Source organism: Trichechus manatus, unplaced genomic scaffold (assembly GCF_000243295.1).
Source record: "Trichechus manatus latirostris isolate Lorelei unplaced genomic scaffold, TriManLat1.0 scaffold00083, whole genome shotgun sequence".
NCBI classification, from domain to species: domain Eukaryota; kingdom Metazoa; phylum Chordata; class Mammalia; order Sirenia; family Trichechidae; genus Trichechus; species Trichechus manatus.
The window spans coordinates 7,360,821-7,386,276 of record NW_004444019.1 but is presented as its reverse complement, the minus strand read 5'-3'; the positions used below and the strand labels follow the sequence as shown (position 1 = coordinate 7,386,276).

Genomic DNA, 25,456 nt, shown 5'->3' with positions numbered 1-25,456 from the left:
AGTGTGGCTATGCTTAACTAAAATGCAACTTTGTCTTAGTCCTCCAAAATGAGATGGTGTGGAAGGAACAGGTAATCATGAGTGACATCACTATCCAAAGAGACATAAATGATGTTTTCTGTGAGATTTGGTAAAGTAGCTAGGACAGTAGAACAAATAAATTAATGGTGGTAGAATTACTGTTTGTAATTGTTTCTTTTAATGACTGGGAGGGAAGAAATCAATGAATTTCTTCCAAAAATAGTCCCCTAATTGAACAAGAGCATTTTTTCTTATTGTAGTTGTAACTGAAAATTTATTTAAGAGAAAATTGAGATCTTGTGCAAATGATGAACAAAACCATCTATTCCCAGTCATCATGCCACTCCTTTAATTTCATATAATGTTGATGAACAGCATCATTAAGTACAAATACTGGGAGACAGATTAATTTTACAACAGCCCATTCTATTACAGAGATTTGAGGGTTTTTTTTTTTTTCAGTCTTAAAGCAAGTCATGATTAGTTACAAAGAATTGCAGGGCTATAATCAGACACCAAAATTGTCTTTTCTAGTTGTTTTGAAATGCATAATATGCTAATAACCTGTTCATTAAATTAGTATTTTCTATTTCATTTAAGAAAAAGCCCTTTGTATTAGCAAAGCATGTTTGACTATTTTCATAGAATGAACTATAATCACATTTTTAGAATAATTTACAAAGATTACAACAGCTTAGTACTTTGTAGCTTACCTCAAAGTGGGCAAAATAAGATCTAAGTTTTTGTATAGGACTGCTCCAAGAACAAATACAGATGATTCATCTAATTCTAGAAAGAATAAATTTATTAAAATTAGCAAACTGGCAAGAAAAATACTGATTCATAAAACATTAATCTGCTCATTATAAGGGGATTACAGTACTTGCTGATGTAAAGATGAAGCCAAGGAGAAGAAATGCCTTCCTAACCATGCATGGGGCACCTTAGCTGCACAACTCACACACCTCACAGACAAATGATGGCTTTAGAAGATGTGTTTTTTGTGGTTCTGCATCATGAAGTAGCCTTTCTCTACCAGACTGAGATGAGAAACTGCTTTAGTTGCAGTTAATGAGTTTAAATTTCTAGTGATATGGGAAAAGAAAGTCAACTCTCTTCTGGAGCATTAAGTTACATGGAGAAAATTTCCAAGATAAGAATTTTTGTTACATTTTTAGTTGCCAATAAATCAGTTCTGACATGTTTCAGAGTAGAACTGTTCCATAGGATTTTCAAAGCTGTGATCTTTTGGAAGTCAATTGCCCGGCCTGTCTTCAAGGTAATTCTGGGTGGATTTGAACGGCCAACCTTGTGGCTAGTAGTAGAACTCTTAACTGTTTGCCCCACCTAGGGAATCCAAGGTAAGAATTAAGGGCACACTATCGCTCTTGAAAATGGTTATTAATTTTAACAACTATTGAAGACGTTCTTAAAAATTATTTTTTAGAATTTATTTTTATATACTAACTAGTACCTTCAAACCAAAGAAAATTTTAACGTGAGGCGCATAAAATGACTTTGCATGGAAAATGCAACACTTTTTAATAGCTAAAGTTAAAATATTAGGCCAGCTTTTTTACTGGAATAAGATTGTCAATACTGAAACTTGACTACCTTAAGCTCAGGTCTATAATTAGCATTTGTATTTTGTGTGTGTGTGTGTGCCAATTTAATAGATCCTTTCCTTCAGTAAATTCAAAGATGTAAAGACTAATTGTAAGTTTTCTATATTTACAAAATTAGTTTAGAATCATGATTGCAGACTGTTTCTAAACCATTTAATATATGGAGATTTACATGTAGTATCTCATTAAATGATCTTAGAAAATGTTTGTTCAAAGTTCAAATCATTTCACATATTTACCTTTTGATGACAGAGGAGTGAAAATGCTTTTTGGAATGACCACTCTATCTTCTGAGTTTCTTGCCCAATCAACCATTCCCTTCCGTCCTTTCATTGGGAAGTTGATGTCTGTTAGAACAGAGGCTGCAGGAAGCTTCTGAATGCTAGCCACTATTAAAAAACAAACAAAAAAAACCCCACATGATGTCAAATGAAATCTTGTTTCACTTTCCAGTATCATCACTGTAGATCTAATTAATCCTTAAGGTATATTAAAAAATAAAATTTCAAGTCAAAATTATATTTATCAGAGCCACAAAGTAGACTTCTTTCTTATGATGATGATTAATATTTTTCATTAAAGTTGTTGATTCTTTAACTTATTAATCTAGGTTTTCTGTTGCTTTCAGAATGAATCATACAATGATGACTAAGGCCATGGCAGATATTCTGAGAGGACAAGTATCACCATACTGGGTGTTCATGGTTGGCCTCCATTCCAATTGTTAGGAGACCATACTGTATTATTTCTCAAATATTTTGATTACCACATTTGATGAATAGACTGAAATTTGTATTTAAATATAAACTTTGTCTTCAGAACAAATGTTCTGTATTTACATCTGAATGTTGTCCTAGGAACAAATTTTTCATTGCTTACATGGGACACCATAAAGACACAGAGAACAAAACCATATTGCTCTGGGAGACAGGACACTATGAATCCAAGTAATAAAAAATCAATAATGCTATAACCACAGATTCAATATTATATCAGAAGCATTCATCAAATAGGTAATGATAACAAACAGTTCTTCAAACTTCCCCCTGCAAGTGGATGTAATTAATGTACGTACGTGAATGGTGAATTGTGTCACTACCAACAAAAAAAATTTTAATATATATTGAGAAAATTCATGAATGATATGTTTGGTGATGCCTGAATATATATTCTTTATAATATATATAATATTACACTAAATGTAATAAAACTATGATGATAAATATTTAAGCACTTACAGATCATACATATTTTCAATAAGAAGTGTGATTTGTAGAACTTTTACATAGGTTCGTAGTTGCTCCACATGAAAATTTACAAGTATCTCATAGAAGATTTCAACAGAAAAATGAGGAAAAATGTAAAAGCTATCATAATAGGAGAGTTAAAGTATGAAACCATTAGGCTCCTCAAAAGTAGATTTAATCCTAAAGGAAGTTGTAATTTCAATCAAGAGAGGATGAAAAATAAGAATATTAGTTATATAAATGTATTACTGCCCCACTAGTTAAGTTCCAAATTAGATTGGTAATATATTATTGCATCATATCAGTGAAATTGTACTTTATTAAAGCTCTTTCAGGCTATTATACACATCCATTATCAGCATAGAATTGAATTTCATTTGGTCTGTAGTTTGACATACCAAGCTTAAAAAAGTATTTCACAACTAAATGTTGAAGGAAAGAAGGCACTGGGTAAAACATTGTGGTTAAATGAGTTCCTTTACATGGCCTTTTGCCTTGGTTCTTTGGAAAATCAGCTTGAGAGATTCTTCCCCTAAGTGTTGGGGAGTTACCTTTGCCCTAGTTTTCTATCCCAGGGTGTTTGTTACTTTTATCCAGGTTGACTGATATTTCCTAGGTAAGCTGTAAACAAGGATGGTTTAATACCTTTTGCCTGGCCCTGTTCTGCAGCCTGCTCTGTGACTGGTATGCACCTGGCAGGGATTGGTCAATAACCTATGCAAATGAAGTGACTATAGACTATGTAAATGAAATATCTGTAGCCTACTATGTAAATGAAGTGTCTGTTTGCTATTGAGAGGATTGGTCAGTTCGTGACCTTGGTGGGAGGGCCATGTTTTAAAATTGACAAGGTGTTTGTAGATATAAGCAGCCAAGCCCACAGAGGCTTCAGAAGCAGAAGGAAGCAGGAAGAGGCAGAAAGAAGCGGAAAGAGGAGCAGCAGGAAGAAGCAGAAGGAAGAAAGAAGAGAGAAGAAGCAGAGAGAGAAGGCAAGGAACCTCTTAAAAGGGCTGTAACACTGAAGACAGCAAGAGGCCCAGCAGGGGCCCAGTGGCAGAACCAGCAGTGACAGGCCCAGAAGGGGCCCAGCAGCATAGTCAGTGGTGACAGATGGCAAGGCCAAGAGGAGCTTCTTTTGAGGGGGCCGAGAGGAGCCTATCCTCAGAGGGCTGAAAGGAGCCTGTCCATACAGGGCCGAGAGGAGACCTGTCCTCAGGAGGTTGAGAGAAGGCCTATCCTGAGGGGGCTGAGAGGAAGCCTCCACAGCCAAGTGGAGCTGAGAGAGTTGTCCTGCACTGAAGAAGGGAGACTTTGCCTATATGCATTCTGATATGGATTCTGAGCTGTAGCCTGTTGATCTTGATCCCAAGTTGTACCCTGTTGCTTCCTTAATAAACCACTTAACTGTAAATACGGTCTATGAGATCCATGTGGCCACTGCAACAGATTATCAAACCGAGCAGAGAAATAGAGAGTGCTGTGAGAGGGATGGCTGGTGTCAGAGTTGTTAAAAAGGTTGTGGGTGGAGTTACATCTGACTTCCACCTCATAGGGATCAGCCTTGATTCACATAAACCAAAACCAAATCTATTGCCATCGAGTCGATTCTGACTCATAGCAACCCTACAGGACAGACTAGAACTGCCCCATAGGGTTTCCAAGGAGCGGCTAGTGGATTTGAACTGCCAACCTTTTGATTAGCAGCCGAACGCTGAACCACTGCACCACCAGGGCTCCTGATTCATATTATCCTCCCTAAAATTAGACGGGTTAGTTCTGATGATGCTACTACTACTACTAGAATTTTATACACATTAAGAAGTTAGTCTATGTTAAATGCTGTTTTTGGATAGAAGCTTTAATTATTTTAGTTTCTTTTTTTTAAAAAAAAAACAATGCTGTCCATGAATAACCCAGTTCATGTGTCCTATGGAGTCCAAATCCTCCACTGCATATAGATGGAGAGGTCAGTACATTAGCAGCACATTCTTTCTAAAGAGTCCTCTAAGCTTTATTCAATGTGCAAAACTAAGCTTATCCACTTCCAAATTCATTGACTCTAACTTTGGTTGTCCTGGAGTCTAGAACAAATTCATTTCACCTCTCTGCTCATAAACCAATTTAAAAAAAAGTGAGTTTTCTGACTGTCACACAACTGGTTTCTTTTATAAAGGAAATTAAACGAGACCAATTATTGGGCCTTGATATTTAATAATTATTTTGTTTCTATATACTTTAGATAGAAAAACAAACAAACAAATCAAAAAGGAGGAATAATAAATGGAGGAAGCATATCCTGTACTGATTATATGTTAAACTTTATCCTGAACAACTGCTAGTCTAACACTATATTCTGAAATACATGAAAATGATATCATTTATATGCATATATCTCACTTTATGAAATGCATTCATTCTTCAGTTAGTGGTACATTTGCTGTTAAGTTATGGCTACAGAGATTACATTTACTTCTGAACATGATCCAGTTTAAAAGAATATAAAAATAAATTAGGAGCACTATCCTATTTGTACAACGTCATTTAAACTGCATAGTCTTTAGTACAGGGAACACAGAAAAACAAATATTTATTCATTATACTAGGAATGCAGTTATTAATGTAAGATATTTTCAGTGTAACTCCATTATAAAAAGATATGACTTCATAGATTGATGGGATTCAAACACTAGCCTTCAAACTATCAATATACATATTCTTTAAAACATGAAATATTTAAAATTACAAAAACCTTTACCTCAAACCTACAAGGCAGAAGCTTAAGATGACATTGTAGTTCTTCATGACCTGAGTGATTAATAAGAAAACCTAATTCCATACAGCAGAAATAATTTAAGGATAGCTTTTGTTTCTTCTGTCCTTCAGTCCCTATACCAGACACAGGGACCAATTCTTAATCTCTTCCCTATTCACTGAGTTCGCCTAAAACCTTTAGGTACTATTTAGTTACAGTTATAATCTTTGGGGAAATGGGAAGCTCATACACTAAGTGAATACCAAAGAGCTAAGATGCAAAAATAAATGCCTTAAACTACATCTAGGGTAAATGTGTGCCCAGTGTTGACAAAGGAACATAATGCGAAGCATAAATGCACAATCTCCATACCTTGCTTCTGCAATAATTGCTGCATTGAAACCAGTCATTGTGGGAGTTTAGATAATGGGGCATCTTTTCTCAAAAAAATAAGAAAACATCTTTCTTACAGAAGATTACACTGCTTAGAAGAAACCTCAAAGGACACAGTGTCCCTGAACAAATAGGCACATCTTGAATGCTCCAAAAATTATCCTAAATTCACTGTATCATATTTTCATTACAACACTAGATTTGATTTCTTATGCAATAAAAATAGGTGACTCATCACTGATAAACCTTGGAACAAAACCAGCTGCACATGCATTTTGTAATTTTAATACTTTCATTTTGAATTTGGATTTGCAGCATAAAATTTGTTTGAGAGCACTATCTCTGCTCTTGGCCCAGCTCTCACAGGATTCAGATTCAGTATAGATTTTTGCTTATCAGAAAGCATATGGAAATTTTTGCAGCTGGGGCTAAAAGTACATAAGATGTTTGACTTGGTAACCACTGAGCCCTCCTTCAGTTCATCAAAGCAAGGTGGTGCTCTTAACCTTATTCCTGAGGGAAGTCATGAGGTTTTAGCCCTTTGCCCTTATTGAACTCCTGGAGGATGAGAACTTGGTATTACTTGATTCTTATACTGTGAATTTGAAGTATCATTTGCAAAATGAGAGGAATGGAAGGTATGCAGAAGGAAAAGACTAGAAAGCAAGAGACCATGAGTACATGGATGAATGCTGAGGGATCGGGGCAGAGATGAATGAGGCCAATAATGGAATACAGTAGTCTACCAGAGTGGTTTACTTGTGGACTCATTCTGGTGCCTGGATTCAAATCCTTGATTTTTTAGGGTAATAACACATCCTAGTTTTCTCAGGACAATCCCAGGTTACCCCAGCTGCTTTGTACATTTATTAATAGCATCCTGTTTCCCTCTCAAAATCTCAGTTTAGATGATAAATTATATGTGTGACCCTGGGCAAGTTACCTAACCTCTCTGTGTCTCAGTTTCCTCTTCTGTGACAGGAATAACAAATATTATTTATCTCATTGGGCTGTTGGAGGACTAAACAGTTACTATCTATCAAGTGGTGAGAGCAGTGTACTTAGTGTCTGGCACATGAGTGATACAATGTGAGCATTGGCTATTATTTGAGCAAGTTTTCCCATAAATGGGGCCAAGGGAACCACCTTATAGAGTGCTTCATATTATGATAAAGCATCTGAATTTTACATCCAGCAATTTTTTTTTTGGGGGGGGGGTTTGTCCTTCAGAGATTACGTATTCAAAACTTTATGTTGATTATATTCAGTCAACCAAAGGCAGGGATGGAACTTAAACAGAGCTCATCCTTTAATACTTAAATGTACCAGCTTGGGAGTTAGGTAAGGAATCCTTTTTACTCCGTGATGCTTCTTCCCCTGCTGCTCTCCCCTAGTAAATTCTGCCAGAGGAAAGGGGCTGCCTTCTTTGGTTATTAGGTTATACAAGGCCAGCCAGGATAAAAAAATCTACTGTCTCAATCGAGTAAGGGAATCACTGCATCATGAATGGCAAACACAGTATTTCCATTACAGCCAAGACCACAGACTGAGAACGTCAAAAGATGGACTAGACTTTTAAGCAGCGGCCTTAGCGCTTAACGCAGTACTTCACATTCTATTGCGCTCAATGAAAATGATTAGATGGAACACCCAAACAAGGGCGCCTCATAACCGTAAACAAACATGTAGCGGGACATACAAGAAGTTTAAGAGCTGCCTTAAGACCTTCCCTTTCCATTGTTTCCTCATATTGATGTTTCTGATATATTTAAAGTTTGCTCCATTTTTCATGTTGATCCAGAGGGAGCAACTTACAAACCGGGCCTGGACTCATCAATATTAGAAAATTGCCCAGTTATCGAAAAGGAATTGCTAGTGGAAAACATCACTCAACTTTCCTAGATGGTCAAGCACACCATTTTGAAATTTAGAAAGAAAAATATGGGGGTTGGGAAATCATATATTGCCTCAGTATGCTAGAAAACAACAATTGATTCTTTGTGTGCCTATAGCAAGCATGCAGGGGCTGTGCTGGGCCTACAAGTAGTGTGACTTCTAGCATTTAGTGGTTTAAAAGGCTATGATTATTATATTTATATACCAATGGTGAATGTCTTGTAGAATATTGAGTGCATTTGGGTGGGGACAGAAAGATAGATGACATTTATTGTGGTCTTGCTATGACCTCAGCATTCTTCATTCGATCTTTAATTCATTCAACAAGTACTTTTAAATGCCTCCTGTTTGCCAGGCATTGTTCTTAGCACAGCACGTGGTTGGGTGCTTTACACGATATCTTATTTAATATTCAGAACAACCCTATGGGGTTATTGTTATTATCAGTAACTTCATCGTTATTATCAGTGTCTTCATTTTACAAATGAGGAAGCAGAGACTCTGTTTAAGTTACTTCCCCAAGATCAAACAGGTCATAAGTGGTAATGTCATTCAAGTTCCGGTTTGCCTACTGAAAAGTCCATAATTTTGCCCACCTGGTGCAGCTTTGATTTTACTTAAATTAACAGCAAATTTACTTTGTTCTACTGTAATATTTTTGTACTAAAAGACAGACGTAAAGATTTAATTTGAGGAAATAAAACTATCTCACATGCCTATCAAGAGATTAAAACTAAATGCCACTCAATAATGGTGGTTATCAAAAGGAGATATAGATGCATGTACACACATTAGTCCAACATAATCTTTATGTTCTAACATCTCTATGAAAAATCACACTTTAGGATTCTGCAATGGTGGTCTATAGAAAATATTCAAACATTCAGACAGAAGAGATTTTTAGTTGTTCTCTTCCCCACTCTGCTTCCCTCATCTACTCTGTCTCCTTTCCAAAGCCATTGTAATAGGCTGGGGGTGGAAGGCTGTGGGCCATGGAGAAAGAGCAGGATGGCTGGAGAGCATGTAGCCATCACCTCCTAGGAAACAAAGCAGGAAGGCAGGGGAGTCTGCAGGGACCACAGAGCTCTGACAGTTGCCTCCATCAGCTCAGTCTTCACCATTGCCGTTACATAATTTAGAATCTTCAAATCCCAGGATTCTTGCACAGAGATTTAGATGAGAAACATTCTCCCCATCAGGAGTTCACAACTTGTTTAGAAGAAAAGCAGGATCCTCTGGTTTTTAATAGTAGACAAACTAGGTAGGCAGTCAAGAAAGTAAGTTTTTTTTTTTTTACTTGTTAAATCTTTAATAACCTATAATGATTTGAGTAGTTATTTAATAATGATGATTATAATGATTTGAAATAACCATTCTGCATATTCCTTTTCAGTGTCAAAATTGAAAAACTTATAAATTATTTGTGAGTCATGAGCTTCAAATTATAATAATAATAATTACTATTATTTTATCCATAAGCCATTTCAAAGCCTGGGAGCCTCTTGGCAGCAGGGGACGTATCTGATTCCTGCTCATGGTCTTTCTGCCAGACTTTTGTGCTTTCTCTGGAGGATTCCCTCAGCTTCCTCTGTGGTCCCTCCCACCTCCTCAATATTTAATAATTATGATACACATAGTACACCCAACGCCATACACGACTTTTGTTAAAGCTGACCAGAGGTTAGCAAACTACAATCCACAGGCCAAATCTGTCCTGGCATCTGATTTTGTGTGGTCTGCAAATTAATAATGGTTTTCACATTTTAAATGGTTGAAGATCAAAAGAATAATAATATTTCTTGCTATGTAAAAATAGTTTGAAATTCAAATTTCAGTGTTGATAAATAAAAGTTTTATTGGAACACATCCATGCTGATTTGTTTACATGTTGTCTACAGCTGCATTCGTGCTACAGTGGCCAAGCTCAGTAGTTGCTGCAGAGACCATACAGCATGCAAATCCTAATATATTTATTATCTAGCACTTCACAGAACCTTTGCCAACTCCTGGTTCAGAAATATTTTGTAAGAGCTATTTTTGAATATGACAATTTTTCCGTATATTCTAAAAGCATCTTAGTTTCTGCGCTTATCCTACTATCTATTACATGTTCTTTCTAACTATCTTATTCTTTCTACGATGCACAGAATGTAGTGAGAAAATTTAAACTGATCACACCAATTTCCTTTCCATTTTCAAAAAGGATATGTTTTGTGGCCTTTTAGAAACAAGCACTTAAAAATGTTCATCTTCTCTGCACAAGTAATTCATGATTTTACACCTAACACGAATTAAAAAAAAACTGATACGGGAAGTCATTTGTGCACATATATCTGGATATTAAAAATAAAAATCAATGTAGAAAATACTTCTTTAGGAAATGATTTTCCCCCAGCTAGCGAAATTACAGAACAGATATCCTGCAGGAAAAAGGATCAAATGATAAGCAACCACTAAAAAATGAGAGTTTTTATATATGCAGCATTGTTGACTATGTTTGTGATTATTATAATATAATTTTTGATGCTTTGATTTAAAACCTTATTAGAAAAATAAGTTAGGGGCACATGAGGAGCTAGGCATCAATGCAGGCAGGAATTGACAACCGAAGACAACAATACAAGTTACTTCACAAGGTAGTGAAGGATCCATTCTTAGAAGAGCAGTAACAATGGAAAGTACTATGACTTGACAATAGAAAAGAGATCATTATAGACTGAAGTGATTAATTAGGAAATTCATTCATCTAACAAACCTTTATTGAGCCCCTAGAGTGTCCCAAGCACTGTCTGGGCACTAAGGATTTAGCAAGTGAATAAGAGAGACAAAGTCTTTGTCCTTAAAGAACTGATAGTCTAGTGGGGAATACACAATTGGTAAGTAAATAATTCAGATGATTCCAGAGATTGATGGTGTCATGAAGGAAATGACTGATGAGATGGAGCATGGTCGATTGGCCAAGAAAAGCTTTACTGAGGTGGTACTATCGGTGCTGTGATCTGATGGATGAGTATGAGCTGAGGGAAGACGAAACAGCCTGTGCAGACCTAGAGGCTGGACAGGGCCTGCAGTGTTGAGAAGGGAATTAAAAAAAGGAAATTCGAGATAGGAAGAATGGCACGAGTAAAGGCATGAGACCAGGAAACCTAAGGTGTCTTAGGAAAATAGCTAATAGCCATATTTCTAGGGCACAGAGTTTAGGTAGAGAAGTAGTAGGAGAAACGGCTGAAAATGGCACTGTAGACGATAAACCCAGAGAACAATCAAATTTAGAATATGGAGATATATACATTGGGTATTTTCTAACTGGAAGTAGTAGTTGATAATGTAGACATGGATAAATTCTCCTAAGGAGAAAATATAATGGACGGATTCATTCATTCAACAAATAATAACTGTGCACCTATGATATGCCAGGTACAGTTCTAGGCACTGGGAATACACCAGTGAACAAAACAGTCTAAGTTCCTGCCCTCCTGGGGCTGACATGCTTGTTGGTGAGACAGACAAGGGAGAAATAAACAAAATCAGGTAGAATGCTGTTGGTGATAAATAAAATGATACAGAATGATGAGTGTGGTTGGGAAGCTACGCTAAAGAGGGAAGGTTTCTCTGTAAGGTGGCACTTGTGCAGACACTTGAAAGATGTGAGATGGTGAGCTATGCAGATACTAAGGAGATGACAGAAAGAAAATGAGGCATTTAGCTTAGGAAAGGCCTACTTTTTAGAGGGTGAAGATAATCAAACAAGTAAGAGTGAAGAGGAAAAGAAATCGAAATTAAATGGTCAGAGAGAGAGGGGGGAGAAAACCAGAATAGTAAACTAACTAAAAAATGGAGTGACGTATCTTAATAAGGAGAAAATAGTGTTATAGAGTCAAAGCTTTATAAAGATTATCGAGAATGAAGAAGGGCCATTGGATTAAAAAAAACAAAGATTACATTCTAAAATTAGGCTGAGGCTATGCTCTAAATCAGAGGTTGCGAACTTTTTCTGCAAAGGGCCAAATAGTATATATTTTCAGCTTTGTGGGCCATTCAGTCTTGGTCGCAACTACTCAATTTGCCATTTTAGTGTGAAAGCAGCCACAAACAATACAGAAATAAATGGTTAGGGCAAAAAAAAAATGTATTTAATCATATAAACAAAATTTTATTACATGAGCAATAGTAATAGTAAATGGTTCTTTAATTCAACAAATATTTATTAGGCAGAAACATAGATTTTCCCTCACCAAAGCACCTTCTTCCCAAGTCTTTCCCCAATTTACTAGAAAATTCCACCATCTACTCAGATGACCAAACCAAAAACCTGTGAATCATTTTTACTTTTGGGTTTTACTCATTTCCTACAACTCAACCATCAACACACCCTTGGTATTATTTCTAGAATGTGTCTTAAGTCACCGAACTTCCCACTATCTCCATAAAACAATGGAAGCCACTAACATCTCCCACCTGGACTAATTCAAGAGCTACTTGACTGGCCTTCTTGATTCTACTTTAGCCCCCTCAATTCTTTCTTCTCTCATATACCAGAGTGATCTTTTAAAAATATAAATCAGATTATGCTGTTCCTTTATTTTAAATAATTCAATGGCTTGCCGATGCTCTTAGAATAAAAATCAAATCTTATTCCATGGCCTGCATGCCCTGCTTGGCTTGGCTTCTGTTTGTCTCTGTAGTCACATTATACATGGTTGTGTTGTTTACTGACTCTGATCAAGCCACACAGGTCTTTTCTACCACAGGATATTTACTCTCTGTCTACTCTCTGTTTAGAACATGAGCCCTGGTGGCACAGTGGTTAAGTGCTGGGCTACTAACCGAAAGGTTGGCAGTTGGAACCTACCAGTCGTGCCACCGGAGAAAGATGTGGCAGTCTGCTTCCATAAAGATTTACAGCCTTGGAAACCCTATGGGGCAGTTCCACTCTGTCCTACAGGGTTGCTCTGAGTTGGAATCTACTCGAGAGTAGTTAGTGATTTATCTAGAACACTGTTTCCTTAGTCTTATCCTTGGTCTCCATCAAGTTATTTATAGAATTTCAGCCATCTCATCTTAGCAAAGAGAAATCATGAGTCCTATGAGTTTTGAAAAATAGGGAGAGCTGAGATTAAGTATGTTTGCAAACGTAATTTTCTAAAGAAAGAGGAAGTAAAAATAGACATTTACTGAGCACTCAAGTATTAGATACCAGTGCATTACCTAACTTGATCCCACAACATACTCTGACCCAAGCACAATTAACCCCACTTTGTAGACTATTTTTTAATTATAAAGTCACAAAAACAATCTTTAGATCCTAATTGTATGTTAGTAGAAATCGATGCACTTAGAGTTGGAAGTATAAACAAAATAAAACATGACTGTTGAAAAAAATGAATATATCAGCTCTGTATTTGTGAACATCATTTCTTTACATCTCAAGGAATAAACCCATTAACAAAACTAAAATTCAGAAACCGTTTTGGTCTTTGGATCATCAAATCAAAAACCAAATCCGCAAACAAAAGGTAATTTACTTCTCCTCTCCCACACGTATGCACATACATACACAAATATAAAAACACACATCAAACATAAAATTGTGTTCTCTATTTCACTACGATAAATTATATTTAGTTGAAATGAACATACCAAATAATTAATTTTGCTTCACTTATAATAGAAATTACAGTGCACAATAATGCATATTACGTTTTTGCTAAGAAATTACTATGTAAAATAAAATATTCTATGTTTGTAAGATGCTGTGATAATTTGAAACAGTATTGATTTTCAGAATAAATTTTAAAGATGATAGAGGTTATCCTCACTAGTAAGAATATTATTCTATTTTAGGGACAATGAGGAAAGAATTTGAAGGAGTAAGGGGAAGTTGGAAGAGAAGTCATCAGACAATGAGTTTGGGGAAAGCAAAAGGAGCCAAGCAGAAAAACTGAGAAGGAGATTAATGCTCTCAAATAATGGAGAGAGATTCTTCAAAAGGAGAAAAGTTCAAATTTCAAAGCAGAATAATGTAGCCCAAGTGGATATGAAGATGATTATTAAAACATTTTTATAGTGGCAAAGACAACGTTTCAGTACCTCAGTTTCAACTGTATCCCCATGTATCACTACTGCATTTTAGAACTCTATTAAAAATACTTCCAATGCATTAGGTTTTGTTTGAAATCAGAATACGTATTTGGAAATATAACCTATTTATCTAATATAAATCACTCTTATGACCTGTTCACTCCCTACGACTCTAATATTCTCTTTTGTAGCTATCAGCTATACCTCAAATATAATACTGTCCAGTGTATAAAATTATTTGGATTCTCAATGTAGTTTGTCTTTAATTTAAAAGTATCTTCATTCTTTAATGTAGTTTTTAAAGGAACATAAAACTTCCCCCTTGCCCCATAGTATGAATTTTAACGGTATTTAAAACAACTGCATCCCAGGTTCAAATACTGATAAATATTTTAGAAATACACACACAAATACACACACTCACACTTGCTCTCTTATATCCATATGCCCCAGATCAAAATGAAATAACAAATTAAAGGAAACACATCAAACTAGCATATAAGTAATTGTTTACATCTTTAAAGTTAAAACTCTTCATATGGAAATTTGAAGTAAGCTACAAAAGCAGATAAAAATATTTTTGACTCTTCAAAGACATTCCTGAAGGACAAGAATGTACTAATTTGTTTATGAATGCAGGAGTATATCATAACGTTAAAGAACATTTTGATGCATCTATAAAGCAACTGATAAAAGTCTGCAGAGCACAGTTGATGAATTAATTACATGTAAGAAGCAGAAATTAGACGAGTAAAACAGAAAAGACTGCTTTGCATGAATTATTCAAAGGAGCTAGGATCTAACTAATGAGAAATAAATACATGGAAGAAAGGGGTAGCTTCTTAAGACAGCAAAATGTCAAATATCATAATTAAAATTTTTGTGGTGTCATTACATCACAGAATGTATACATCTTTTAAAACAAAGAGACACAGCATACATGGTCTTCTAGCTTTAGTTACGTTATCTGTCTAGAAGTCTGGGATCCTGGTTTACTTTGTGAAGTAAACCTTAAGCATAATATTGAGACCAAAAAAAAAAAGATATTAAATTTAGGTAGGAACTTTAAAAGGCCCTTAAAGGAGCAGACCGTGGCTTAGGGCAACTGAATGACTTAACCAAAGTCACACACCCAATCAGTAGTGGAGCCCAGACAATGTCTCTGTTTTTGTCCACCAATTACTGAGGACCTATTATGTGCCACCATCACCCTTCTGTTAGTTTGTCATAATGTGGTGGTTTGTGTGTTGCTGTGGTGCTGGAAAATATGCCCCAATATTTCAAATACAAGCAGAGTCATTCATGGACAGGTTTCCGCGGAGCTTACGACTAGGAAAAAAGGCCTGGTGACCTATTTCCAAAAATTAGCCAATAAAAAACTCCTACGGAACACAGCAAAATATTATCTGATACAGTGCTAGAAGATGAGCCACCTAGGTTGAAGCAACAATGGACTGAAGTATGCTGGCAATCATGAGGATAGTGCAGGCCTGGGCAACATTTTGTTCTGTTGTACTTGGAGTCACAATGAGGACGAGCCAACCTGACAGCAACCAACAACAATTATGTGACAGGTACTTAATCTCTGCAATAACTATAGAGGTGAGATATCTCTACTTTAGAGAGGAGCACACTGAGGAATTTAGAGATGGACATACAGTAACAATATAGCCAGATGTTTTTAGCTCCAAAGCCAGCATGTTTTCCAAGATACAAAATAGCATCCCTGCTCACCCTGACATAAGAAGTACCAGTGTTTAATCTGAGTCAGATTTTTTCATTTGTCAAATTCTTGTTTCTCGAGGGCAAAATTAATTCCAGATGAGAATGCATTTATTTGGAATTCAGTGAAGGTAGCAATGGAGAAGAGGAATAATGTAGCACAGAATTCCTGGTATAACCAAACAAAATAAGACTGTTTAAAAGGTGAAATCATGAAAATAGAAAAATGAAAGAAAAGTTGGAAAAATTTTAAAAACAGTCTCTTTTCTCCTCTTTACTGGTTATTGTTATAGAGGCAGACCACTATTGCCATGGAGATAAGCAATTATTGCCATAGAGACCGTTAAAATGGATTTTTTATTTTTAATATTCACACAAGCTCAGGTAAAATCCTTCTAATTTAGCTGAATAGTAAAATTGGGAAAAAGGCAAACAGTAAGCCAATTTAACTAATTTCAAATCACTTAAGCCTATAGAGACTAGAGGTAATATTTTACAAAATTTATTTTTACTTGGTTTTAGAATTTATCTTTGCATTTATACTTATGTGTGAGTCTACCAGATTTTGCAAGAATTTATCTCAAACGCAAGAATGAAGTCACACTGGGAAGATCTAGCTTCCAAATTCTTTCAGATACCAGGTCTCCAGGGAAGTAAGGAGTCTCTATTTTCCCGTCTGGTCCCTGTGATCAATCTGTCTTTAAAATCCTTTCCCTAGTAAAAGTCCTCTGCCAGATCTCTTGACCTGAGGCAAAGCACCAACCCCTTATGCAAAGCTCCTCTTTATAGCTTCCCTAGAGCACAGAGGTAATCAGCAACTTCTGTGCAGAAAACTGTATACAGAATAATTAAATAAAACTCAGAATCCAAAATGTTTGTGACAAAGCCTATGTGCCAACCTGTGAGAAGTCCAAGAATTCTCATCCTGTATTATCACCAGAAATCCTAATTTTTGAAAGTTTTGGTTTTCATTTGAGGGCAACTTCCACAATCTATGTCCAATACACCAAGACATACCACTAATATGAGTATCGCCAGCATCTGTTATTTACATTTCATCCTTTAGGCCTTAAACTTTTTTCTCAAAAGTATGCACAGCTATGATGGAAGCCAAGCCTTCCTCTGCTTTTTCTATTCATGTTCCCAATGCTGCGGGGCATTATTATTGTGCATTCTATATATAAAGTAGAGTCCCTGGGTAGTGCAAACAGTTAATGTGCTGGGCTGCTAACTGAAAGGTTGGAGGTTTGAGTCTCCCCAGAGGTGCCTTGGAAGAAAGGCCTGGCAATCTAATTCCAAAATATCAGCCATTGAAAACGCTATGGAGCAGAGTTCTATTCTGACACACATGGGTTGCCATGACAACCCCATGTGTTAAAATTCACTCAACGGCAACTGATTTTATACACACTATACTTTCAAATGAATTTTGTGTGACCTCCGTAGGCTTCTCTAGGTCATGAGCATTTTCCCCAGTAAATATAACAAAACTCAAAACAAATGATGGACCTCAGAGCCAAAGATTCATTCCTCTATCTAAGCACTTTCTGTCAGACAATTACTGAAGGACTGGAGATTGAATGAGTAAAAAGTTAAGTTTACATAATTTCACTGGCCTAAAATATAAAAGACTCATGAAAGGAGTAATTCAGATGAATCCTTAAAAAAATAATGTGTATTAAGCAACAGAAACAATTTTAAACTATAAAAAAGTACATATACTTGAAGAATATTACTACAAAAGAAAAAAAAATGGTCAAGAGTTGTTTTATCTTGATGTAGAGATACAGAATATAAGAGGAAGATCTTTCTAGAGTCACATCAAAAACTACACTGAAGTCCTTTATATAACAGAAGTAGGTTAAAGTTAAAGTGTGGTTGGCTGAGCAAGATAATGAAACAAAGCTTTAACTTTCAATTACTAAGATGCAAAGGGGGAAAAAATGTATCTGCTCTGAACGGGAAGCACTGACGTAGGACAAATTACATGGTTGCCCTTAAAACTCAGGCTTCAAGGTTATTTAGGAGTAAATGGTATTGTGAATATTTATGATAGCATTAATTTGGAAAATGCTTATAATGTGCCAGTCAGACAAAGGGGATGCTTTACCAAAACTTTTCTTGGACAGCTTAGGCAATAAAAGGAGAAAAAACACAAAAAACATCTTCCTATACCACTTGAACAGCACTTCGGAAAAGTTTCTTAGAGTAATAGCCACTGATGGTACTAGAGAATTTTCATTAAAAGTATACTCCAAAAATGTACACAAAGGTATTGCAAGAAAAAGGCATTCCAAAGTGGCAAGAGGTAGACTCTTTTGTTTCTTAAGGATAAATTAATCCCGGATAAAGAAGCAAAAGCTGTTAAAGCAAGATCTGGAGATGATATGAGAGATTCAGAACAGAGCAATAGTTAGGAATAGAGCTAGAAATTGGGATACCAAAAACCAAACCCGTCCTCATAGAGCGATTCCGACTCATAGCAACCTACAGGACAGAGTAGAACTGCCTCATAGGGTTTCCAAGACTGTAAAACTTTACAGAAGCAGCCTGCCACATCTTTCTCCTGCTGAGCGGCTGGTGGGTTCTAACTGCTGACCTTTAGGTCAGCATCTGAGTGCTTAACCACTGTGCCACCAGGACTACTGAAATTGGAATAACATACAGATAATATAGGAAAAGTTTATGGCACTTGGGTTATTCAATTTCTGAAAGGAAGGCTATTAACAACGCTTTCTAGTTCTGGAGTAATTTTTCAAGGATAATAAGTGTCATGGATAGAATTGTGTCCCCCAAAAAATGTGTGTAGCAACTTGGCTAGGTCATGATTCCCAGTATTGTATGATTGTGTTATCTGATATGATTTCCTTATGTGTTGTAAACTCTGTCACTATGATGAGATTATATGTGATCTCCTTACGTGTTGTAAATTCTATCACTGTGATGACGTTATACTGATGAGGTTGACAAGATTAGTGTCTTAATGCAATCTCTTTTGAGATATAAGAGTGAAGTGAGCAGAGACACAGGGGAACCTCATACCACCAAGAAAGCAGTGCTGGGAGCAGAGTACGTCCTTTGGAGCTGAGGTTCCTGCGCTGAGATGTTCCCAGACCAAAGGAAGACGGATGCATCACAAGGACCTTCCTCCAGAGATGACAGAGAGAAAGCTTTTTCCTGGAGCTGATACCCTGAATTTGGACTTGTAGCCAACTGGACTGTGAGAGAATAAACTTCTCTTTGTTAAAACCATCTACTTATGGCATTTCTGTTGGAGCAGCACTAGATGACTAAGACAATAAGCATTATTTGATAAAGGCTCTATGAATGATTGTGTCCTTGAGCATGGCTATATTATACAGGCTAGATAAACATGAGAGTATTACATAATTTTTTTTCCACCCAGTTAACGTCTAAAAAAACACAAGTCTTCTGATAATTTGAAACACCGTAACATAATCAGTGTTTTCTACATAAGATCCAGGGCTGTAACTAAGGTAGTACAGGTAGTCCCTGATTTATGTTGTATTCCAGTTACAAGGAACCACACTTACAAGAGTCCTCTTTTTTTTATCTTATTGTTAGTAATATTTACCACACACAGTGCTGTAGTGCATAATTTGCTGATGTGATTATCCTCAGATGTTCACTCACAGATGATTTATAAAGATACTGATAATAGGCAACAACAATGAAAACTAAAAAAAAAAAATGAGGTACTCGATTTACGTCAGAACCAATTTACAAGAGTCGTCAGATTGGAACCCTGTCGTCGGAGACTACCTGTGGTACTACTAAAAATAATATACATTTTTCTGAACTGTAGAAATAAAGATGCTTGGCAAAAATCTTTCCAACATAGATAATAAACTTCTATTTAAAAAAAAAAAGTTTAGGAAAACAGAACGGAGCTGACTGGTTTATGATTGGACTTGGTAATAGGAGTTCTTTCATTCTGAGTCTCTATGACCTCACAAATAGAAGAAGCAATGCAAATATAAAGATGTTAGAGAAAATATGATCTATTTCATTCATTAACTGGCAGCTCAAACCAAGTTATATCTTTACAAAGTCATTATAATAAACAACTTCCTTCTAGCCGTGCCTAAAGTTTCAGATGGTGAAATGATGACAGAATGCTGATGACTTCTAAGGATAAATTGTTCAAACTCACTGAGAACAGTAAAAATAAAATGGGCTTAAACTGAAAGAACAAGGATTTGTGTTGGACTCAAGAAAAAGAACAAATAAACCAAAACAAGCTTGCTGTGGGCTCTAAATCAGAGACATTTAAATGGTGGCCAAAGTAGGTTTTTGACATTTGTTTATAGCATAGCTTTCAAAATTGGCCTTATTTTGTCTCTGCAGATGAGTTCTTGAAAATGAAATGGTGATACATCTAGCATTTTACCTCTTCTCACTATTTCCACTGCTGCTTGGTCCAAGCCACTATGCTCTCTCACCTGGCCTACTGCAAGAAACTCCTCACTGATTCTCCTGTATCCACTCATGTCTGATTTCTTCACTGTGAAATTCTCAGAACGTAGAATAGAACCTGGTACATATTGTTGAATGAATGGCTGCGACCTCTTCATGACAAATCCATTAATCATTGCCAATTTACCATAGCAACACTGGGGACCACCTAAAATTGGGGTTCTCAATTGGATGGAAAGGAGCCCATCCCCTTGAGGAGTATGCCTTGTTTGGCCCTTGAAGGGTCTGACAGCCTTTCACAACAACTTTCCCAGTGCCTCCACCCCCAACCATTTTGAATAAATGGATCATAGAAAATACAATGAGATAATTTCTATTAAATGAGAAATAATAAAAGAATTCATTGCTATGGATTGAATTGTGCCCCCTCCAAAAAAAAGATATGTTGGTGTCCTAACCCTATACCGATGAATGTGACCATGTTTGGAGAAACAGGGCTTTTCTTTGCAGATGCTAAGTTAAATGAGGTCATGCTAGAGTGTGTCTAATCCTAAACCTTTTGAGTGGCTTTTTATAAAAGAGAACAGACCCAGAAACAGAGGCACTCACGGGGGAAGACAGCCTGTGAGGACAGTCTGCAAGCCAAAGAATGCCAAGAACACCAAGAGCTAAAGAAGATGAAAGAGACAAGGAAGGATTTTCCCTGAGAGCCCACAGAGAAAGCATAGTCCCACTGTTGCCCTGAATTTAGACACAAGCCTCCAGAGCTGTGAGAAAATAAATTTCTGTCCTTTGAAGCCACGACTTTGTGGTGTTTTGTTATGGCAGCCCTAGGAAACTAAGATGCTCATTGTGCTGCACATCTTTTCCAAGTCAGAGCTTAAAACTATGTTTAAATTATTATTTTTCTCAAAGGAACTGGTATATTAATAACATCAAAAAAAAAAAAAAAAAAAACCAAACAGGTATTTTTAGTTTTCTCTTTCTGACCTCCAGCAAAACATGTACCTTGCTTCATGCGTCTACCAAGAGTGGTACAAAGCCAGGAGGCAGAGGTAGAAACTGACACTTTCAAACTCAAGTCTAGCTGACTGAACAGAGGTCAGGTGCTGCAAATAAACAAAAAAAGATGTTACATTGTGTATCTCTCAGGCTGGGTGTCAACTGACTACCAGTGTCTTATTTTTAAAGAAAGGAAGTTGAACAAGTGATGGAGATGTGTGAACCACAAAACTAAGCATAACAAAAAGGAAAATAAGCCTCGAAAGACAAGCCACTTTATTTTTATACTTTGATCATCAGATTGAAGGTTGGTTTCTCCACTGAAGAATGAGATATTCTACCAAGGACATGATTAAGTTTCAAGTAAGAAATAACATAGATTTGATGTTGATGAGAAGGCATTGTGGAGGGAGATGAGATGTCAAAATTATATCATTCTTAGGATTGAATTTGGATTCAATTTCAGAAAATATCAAGTATGAATGTTCATTCTGAAAACTCCCATATTTCATATTTCTAAACGAAGAACAGACAGTGATATTTAGCTTGGCGAAGAAAAATAACTTCAGTGTTTTCAAGACCCTAGCCTTATTGGATTACCGGGGAAGAACTGAAACTGTACATTAGAGAATCTTGTATCTCTTACAGAATTTATGCATAGGAGCAACTTTTGAAATTGCTTACAACTAATAATTATAATGTTCTCTAGTTGTAGATATTATTAACCTAGAAACATTCACTTTTTATCTGATATTGTTAACTTTGAATGATTCCTAACGAACAGTTGTGAGATAGCAGTAAGTGGGTATAGAAACCTTCATGTGTGCCAAATTATATCCTTGGAGACAAACGTATCAAAATGCTCATTGGGTGATCCATAGAAACTACCTAAGGAGCTCTGAAATTTAGATCTTGTTCACTTCTGCCTGCACTTTTCCCAGAGAACGTTTTTGTTATACCATCAGCAATTATGTAAAATTTTTCTCAACTCTTGGACTAACGTTCTTGGACTTTCATTAGCAACTGATATTAACTACAGTATTCATTTTGAAATGTTCTCTTCCTCCTATAAATTACATGACACTGATTTTATATTGCCCTGTTCTGGAACTCCTTGTACTTCCTACCTCTGAACATTTTTACTCTGATACCTGCCCTGATTCTTTGCTTTTAATGCAGGCATTGCTGTAGCTCTCTTCTCTCTTATTACTATCTTGATCATCTAAAAAATTTTTATGGCTTCAACTTTTATGTAGTTGATTCCCAAGTGTGTATCTATAGATTTCGCTTCTCCACTAAAGCCCAAGAATTCATTTTCTTTTTTCATTTGGAGATATCATTTGCATCTAAACATCAACATATGGAAGACATTCTCAAATGTTTGTCTAATAAATATAATCTCAATTCCTCCCTTTTTTTCCCACATCCCAGTAGATTATGAAATCCTATCAACTATACCCTCAGAGTGAGTCTCAAATTCATACCCACATTTTTGTTCCTCTTATTATTACCACTACCATTGTCTCTTCCATGGATTACTGAAAAAAGCCTTTTAACTAGTCCCCATGTTTACAGTCTTTCTTAATGTCAGCACATTCTATTTTCTGCTGCAACCTATGTTTTACCAAAGTACACTTCTAATCAACTCAAGCTTCAGTGACTCCCTATTGTCTTAGAATTCAGAGCCATTCCCACCACACTGCAACATGCCTCTCCAATTTTATTTCACTTTTATTACTTCAGTACATTCGTGTTTGTATCAAGCTAAACCACTTGTCATCCCCTAAACATAATCTCAACTTTGACATCTCTGTATCATTTTTGTTAAAAGAATGTACTAGAACGTAGCCCACCTCTTTACCACTCACTCCCCTTCATCTTGAATTGTCAACAACCCAGCCATCCTTCAAAAACTACATTAAATCCTTCTCTAAGAACTCTCTCTAGATCTTTACACAGCACATCTCTTGGAATGAAACTCCATAACATTTGGCTTATATGATACATGCCAACATTTACTTGACATTTTATTTATTTATGTAATTATTTTATCCCCACAACTACACTGCAATATCCTTGCATGTCAGAAGATGTTCATTTATTTTAATGCTCTGAATCAATTAGCAAAGACTCTGCTTATAGTAAGGAATTCTTTTTTAATGGAACATAATCAGTGGGCTAGCAACAATGCAAAACATCACTCATCTTCCTCGGATTCAACGTGATGAATTCAACTCAAGCTCAAAATAAATAAAGCAAACATAATATATGACAGTAAGTTATTGTGGAAAAAAGATGACTAAAAACATAATAAAAAACTAAAAACATTTTCACTGCAACTTTAGACAAATCTTCGTAACAATGAAGATGCATGCACATGTCCTATTGTTCTAATCAGGTAAGATATCTAATTGTCTTCAGAACTGCAAACAGCTGGGCCTCAAAAAATGTAATTTTTTCCTCTTCAGTGCTTTATCTTATTTGTTTTATGTTACTGCTTCCAAAAATCCAAAACTTTCTGAGTCATGAGTCCAATTTTCATCCTCTAGAATATTTTATACTATGGCTAATATAAAAACTTTTAAAAGAATGGACAATTTCAAAAAGGAGAGAGTAGTTATCAAAGTACAGAGAACATGAAGGGATGAGAAATGGGAAGAGGTTTCATTTGGCAATTGGGAGTTTCCTGAGGGCTTTTACAAGAGGAGTTTCAGAAAAACGATGGGAGAAATGCTTGGCTTCAAGGGACTGAAGAGAAAAATCTTTGGAGAGGAATTATAGACAGCAAGTGTGAATAACTCTTTAAAGAACACATTGTTGAAGAAAAATAACTAAATTCATATTACATAACATTATGGTATGGTTCCCTGACATAACTGATAATAATAATTTTAGAAATTATTGATACATTATATCGTGCCCATTTTTGGCTAAAATAAAAACTATCCACCTTTACAATATTTTAGAACACTTAGAATACAATTTTACAATAAAATGAGGCATGCTGATAGAAATTTGAAGTCTATCTGTAGCATTACTTCATCCATCCATTCATTTATTTACTCAGTAATTATATAAACTATTTAGCAGAATACGTAGGCTTTAGTAAGTGCTCACTGGAGTCCCTGAGTGGCACAAACAGTAAGCACTCGACTACTAGCCAAAAGGTTGGTTGTTCAAACCCACCCAGAGGTACTTCGGAAGACAGGCCTGGTGATCTGCTTCTGAAAGGTCACAGCCTTGAAAACCCTGGGGCGCAGTTCTACTCTGAAACAAATGGGGTCACCATGAGTCGGAATCGACTTGACAGTAACGGATGACAACAACAAAGTGCTCATTAACTTTCATTTATTATATTATGTGCCTATTTTGAATTTAATATTCACATATGAATATGAAAAATACATATTCCAATGCTTTTATAAATGCATTGGCTTGTTTAACATTTTCGGTAGAACTATTTTTCCAAGCCTTGTATTAAACTTTTTGAGATCACAAATCTTTTGTGAATCTGATCAAAACTGTGGGCCTGCTCCCTAGAAAAATGAATGCATACATATATACCAAAATATTCACAGATTTTTAGCATATTAAGAGTATTTCCTTTATCAAAAGCTGATACAGGTAGGGACATTTTTCAGATAAAAGCAGGTTTTAACCTTTCCATTTGAACTATTTCTGGAAAAAAAAATTTTTTTTTCCTAAGATATTCCCCTCATTTCCCTGCCATCTTAATCAGATTACAGGAACTTTTATCTTGATTAATTAAAGGCTTCATTTTACACATCAGTTATTGTCCTACATCTTAGAATTAATGCTCTCAAAAGTAAGGCATGAAGAGTTGTTTGGTTCCACGAAATAGACTCTATACTCTTTTGCATTCTTTCAATACTTCTTTTTCTTTATTTCATGTATTCTACTTGTTATATATGTGCCTCTAACAGCCTTCTCTCTGCCTCTGAATTATTTTACCTAAACCAGGAACCAGAAAACAGAAATACTGAAACTATATTTAAAGTTAAAATAAAATAAAATAAATAGGCTATTAGTAGAGGTTCCAAGAATTTCTTATTAAATTGTATGGGCTTTATGACATTTATTTTTGGCTATTTGACACTCTCTTTCTCAAGGAACTTATTATCTATATTCCATGAAAATGAGGTTGTTATTCATACATAATGATCTTTTGGAATTCTTTAGTCTTTTTCCAACACACTCTAAAGAAAATGGCCATAAATAATAAGTAACCTTTCTTAGTTCCCTCGTTTCTATTTATCATT

General features: G+C 35.9%; 1 protein-coding gene across 2 annotated transcripts in view; it reads right to left on the bottom strand.

Moving 5' to 3' along the window:
* The window catches only part of ADGRB3 (adhesion G protein-coupled receptor B3), a 795,950-nt gene that overhangs the window by 338,309 nt on the left and 432,185 nt on the right, over positions 1-25,456 (bottom strand). For both annotated transcript variants that reach the window (XM_004381354.1, XM_004381355.1), the window contains 2 exons: positions 1,886-2,035; positions 735-810 (listed from right to left, as the gene is read on the bottom strand). In XM_004381354.1, the coding sequence (XP_004381411.1) occupies positions 735-810; positions 1,886-2,035 (226 nt within the window). The remainder of the gene's footprint in view (positions 1-734; positions 811-1,885; positions 2,036-25,456) is intronic.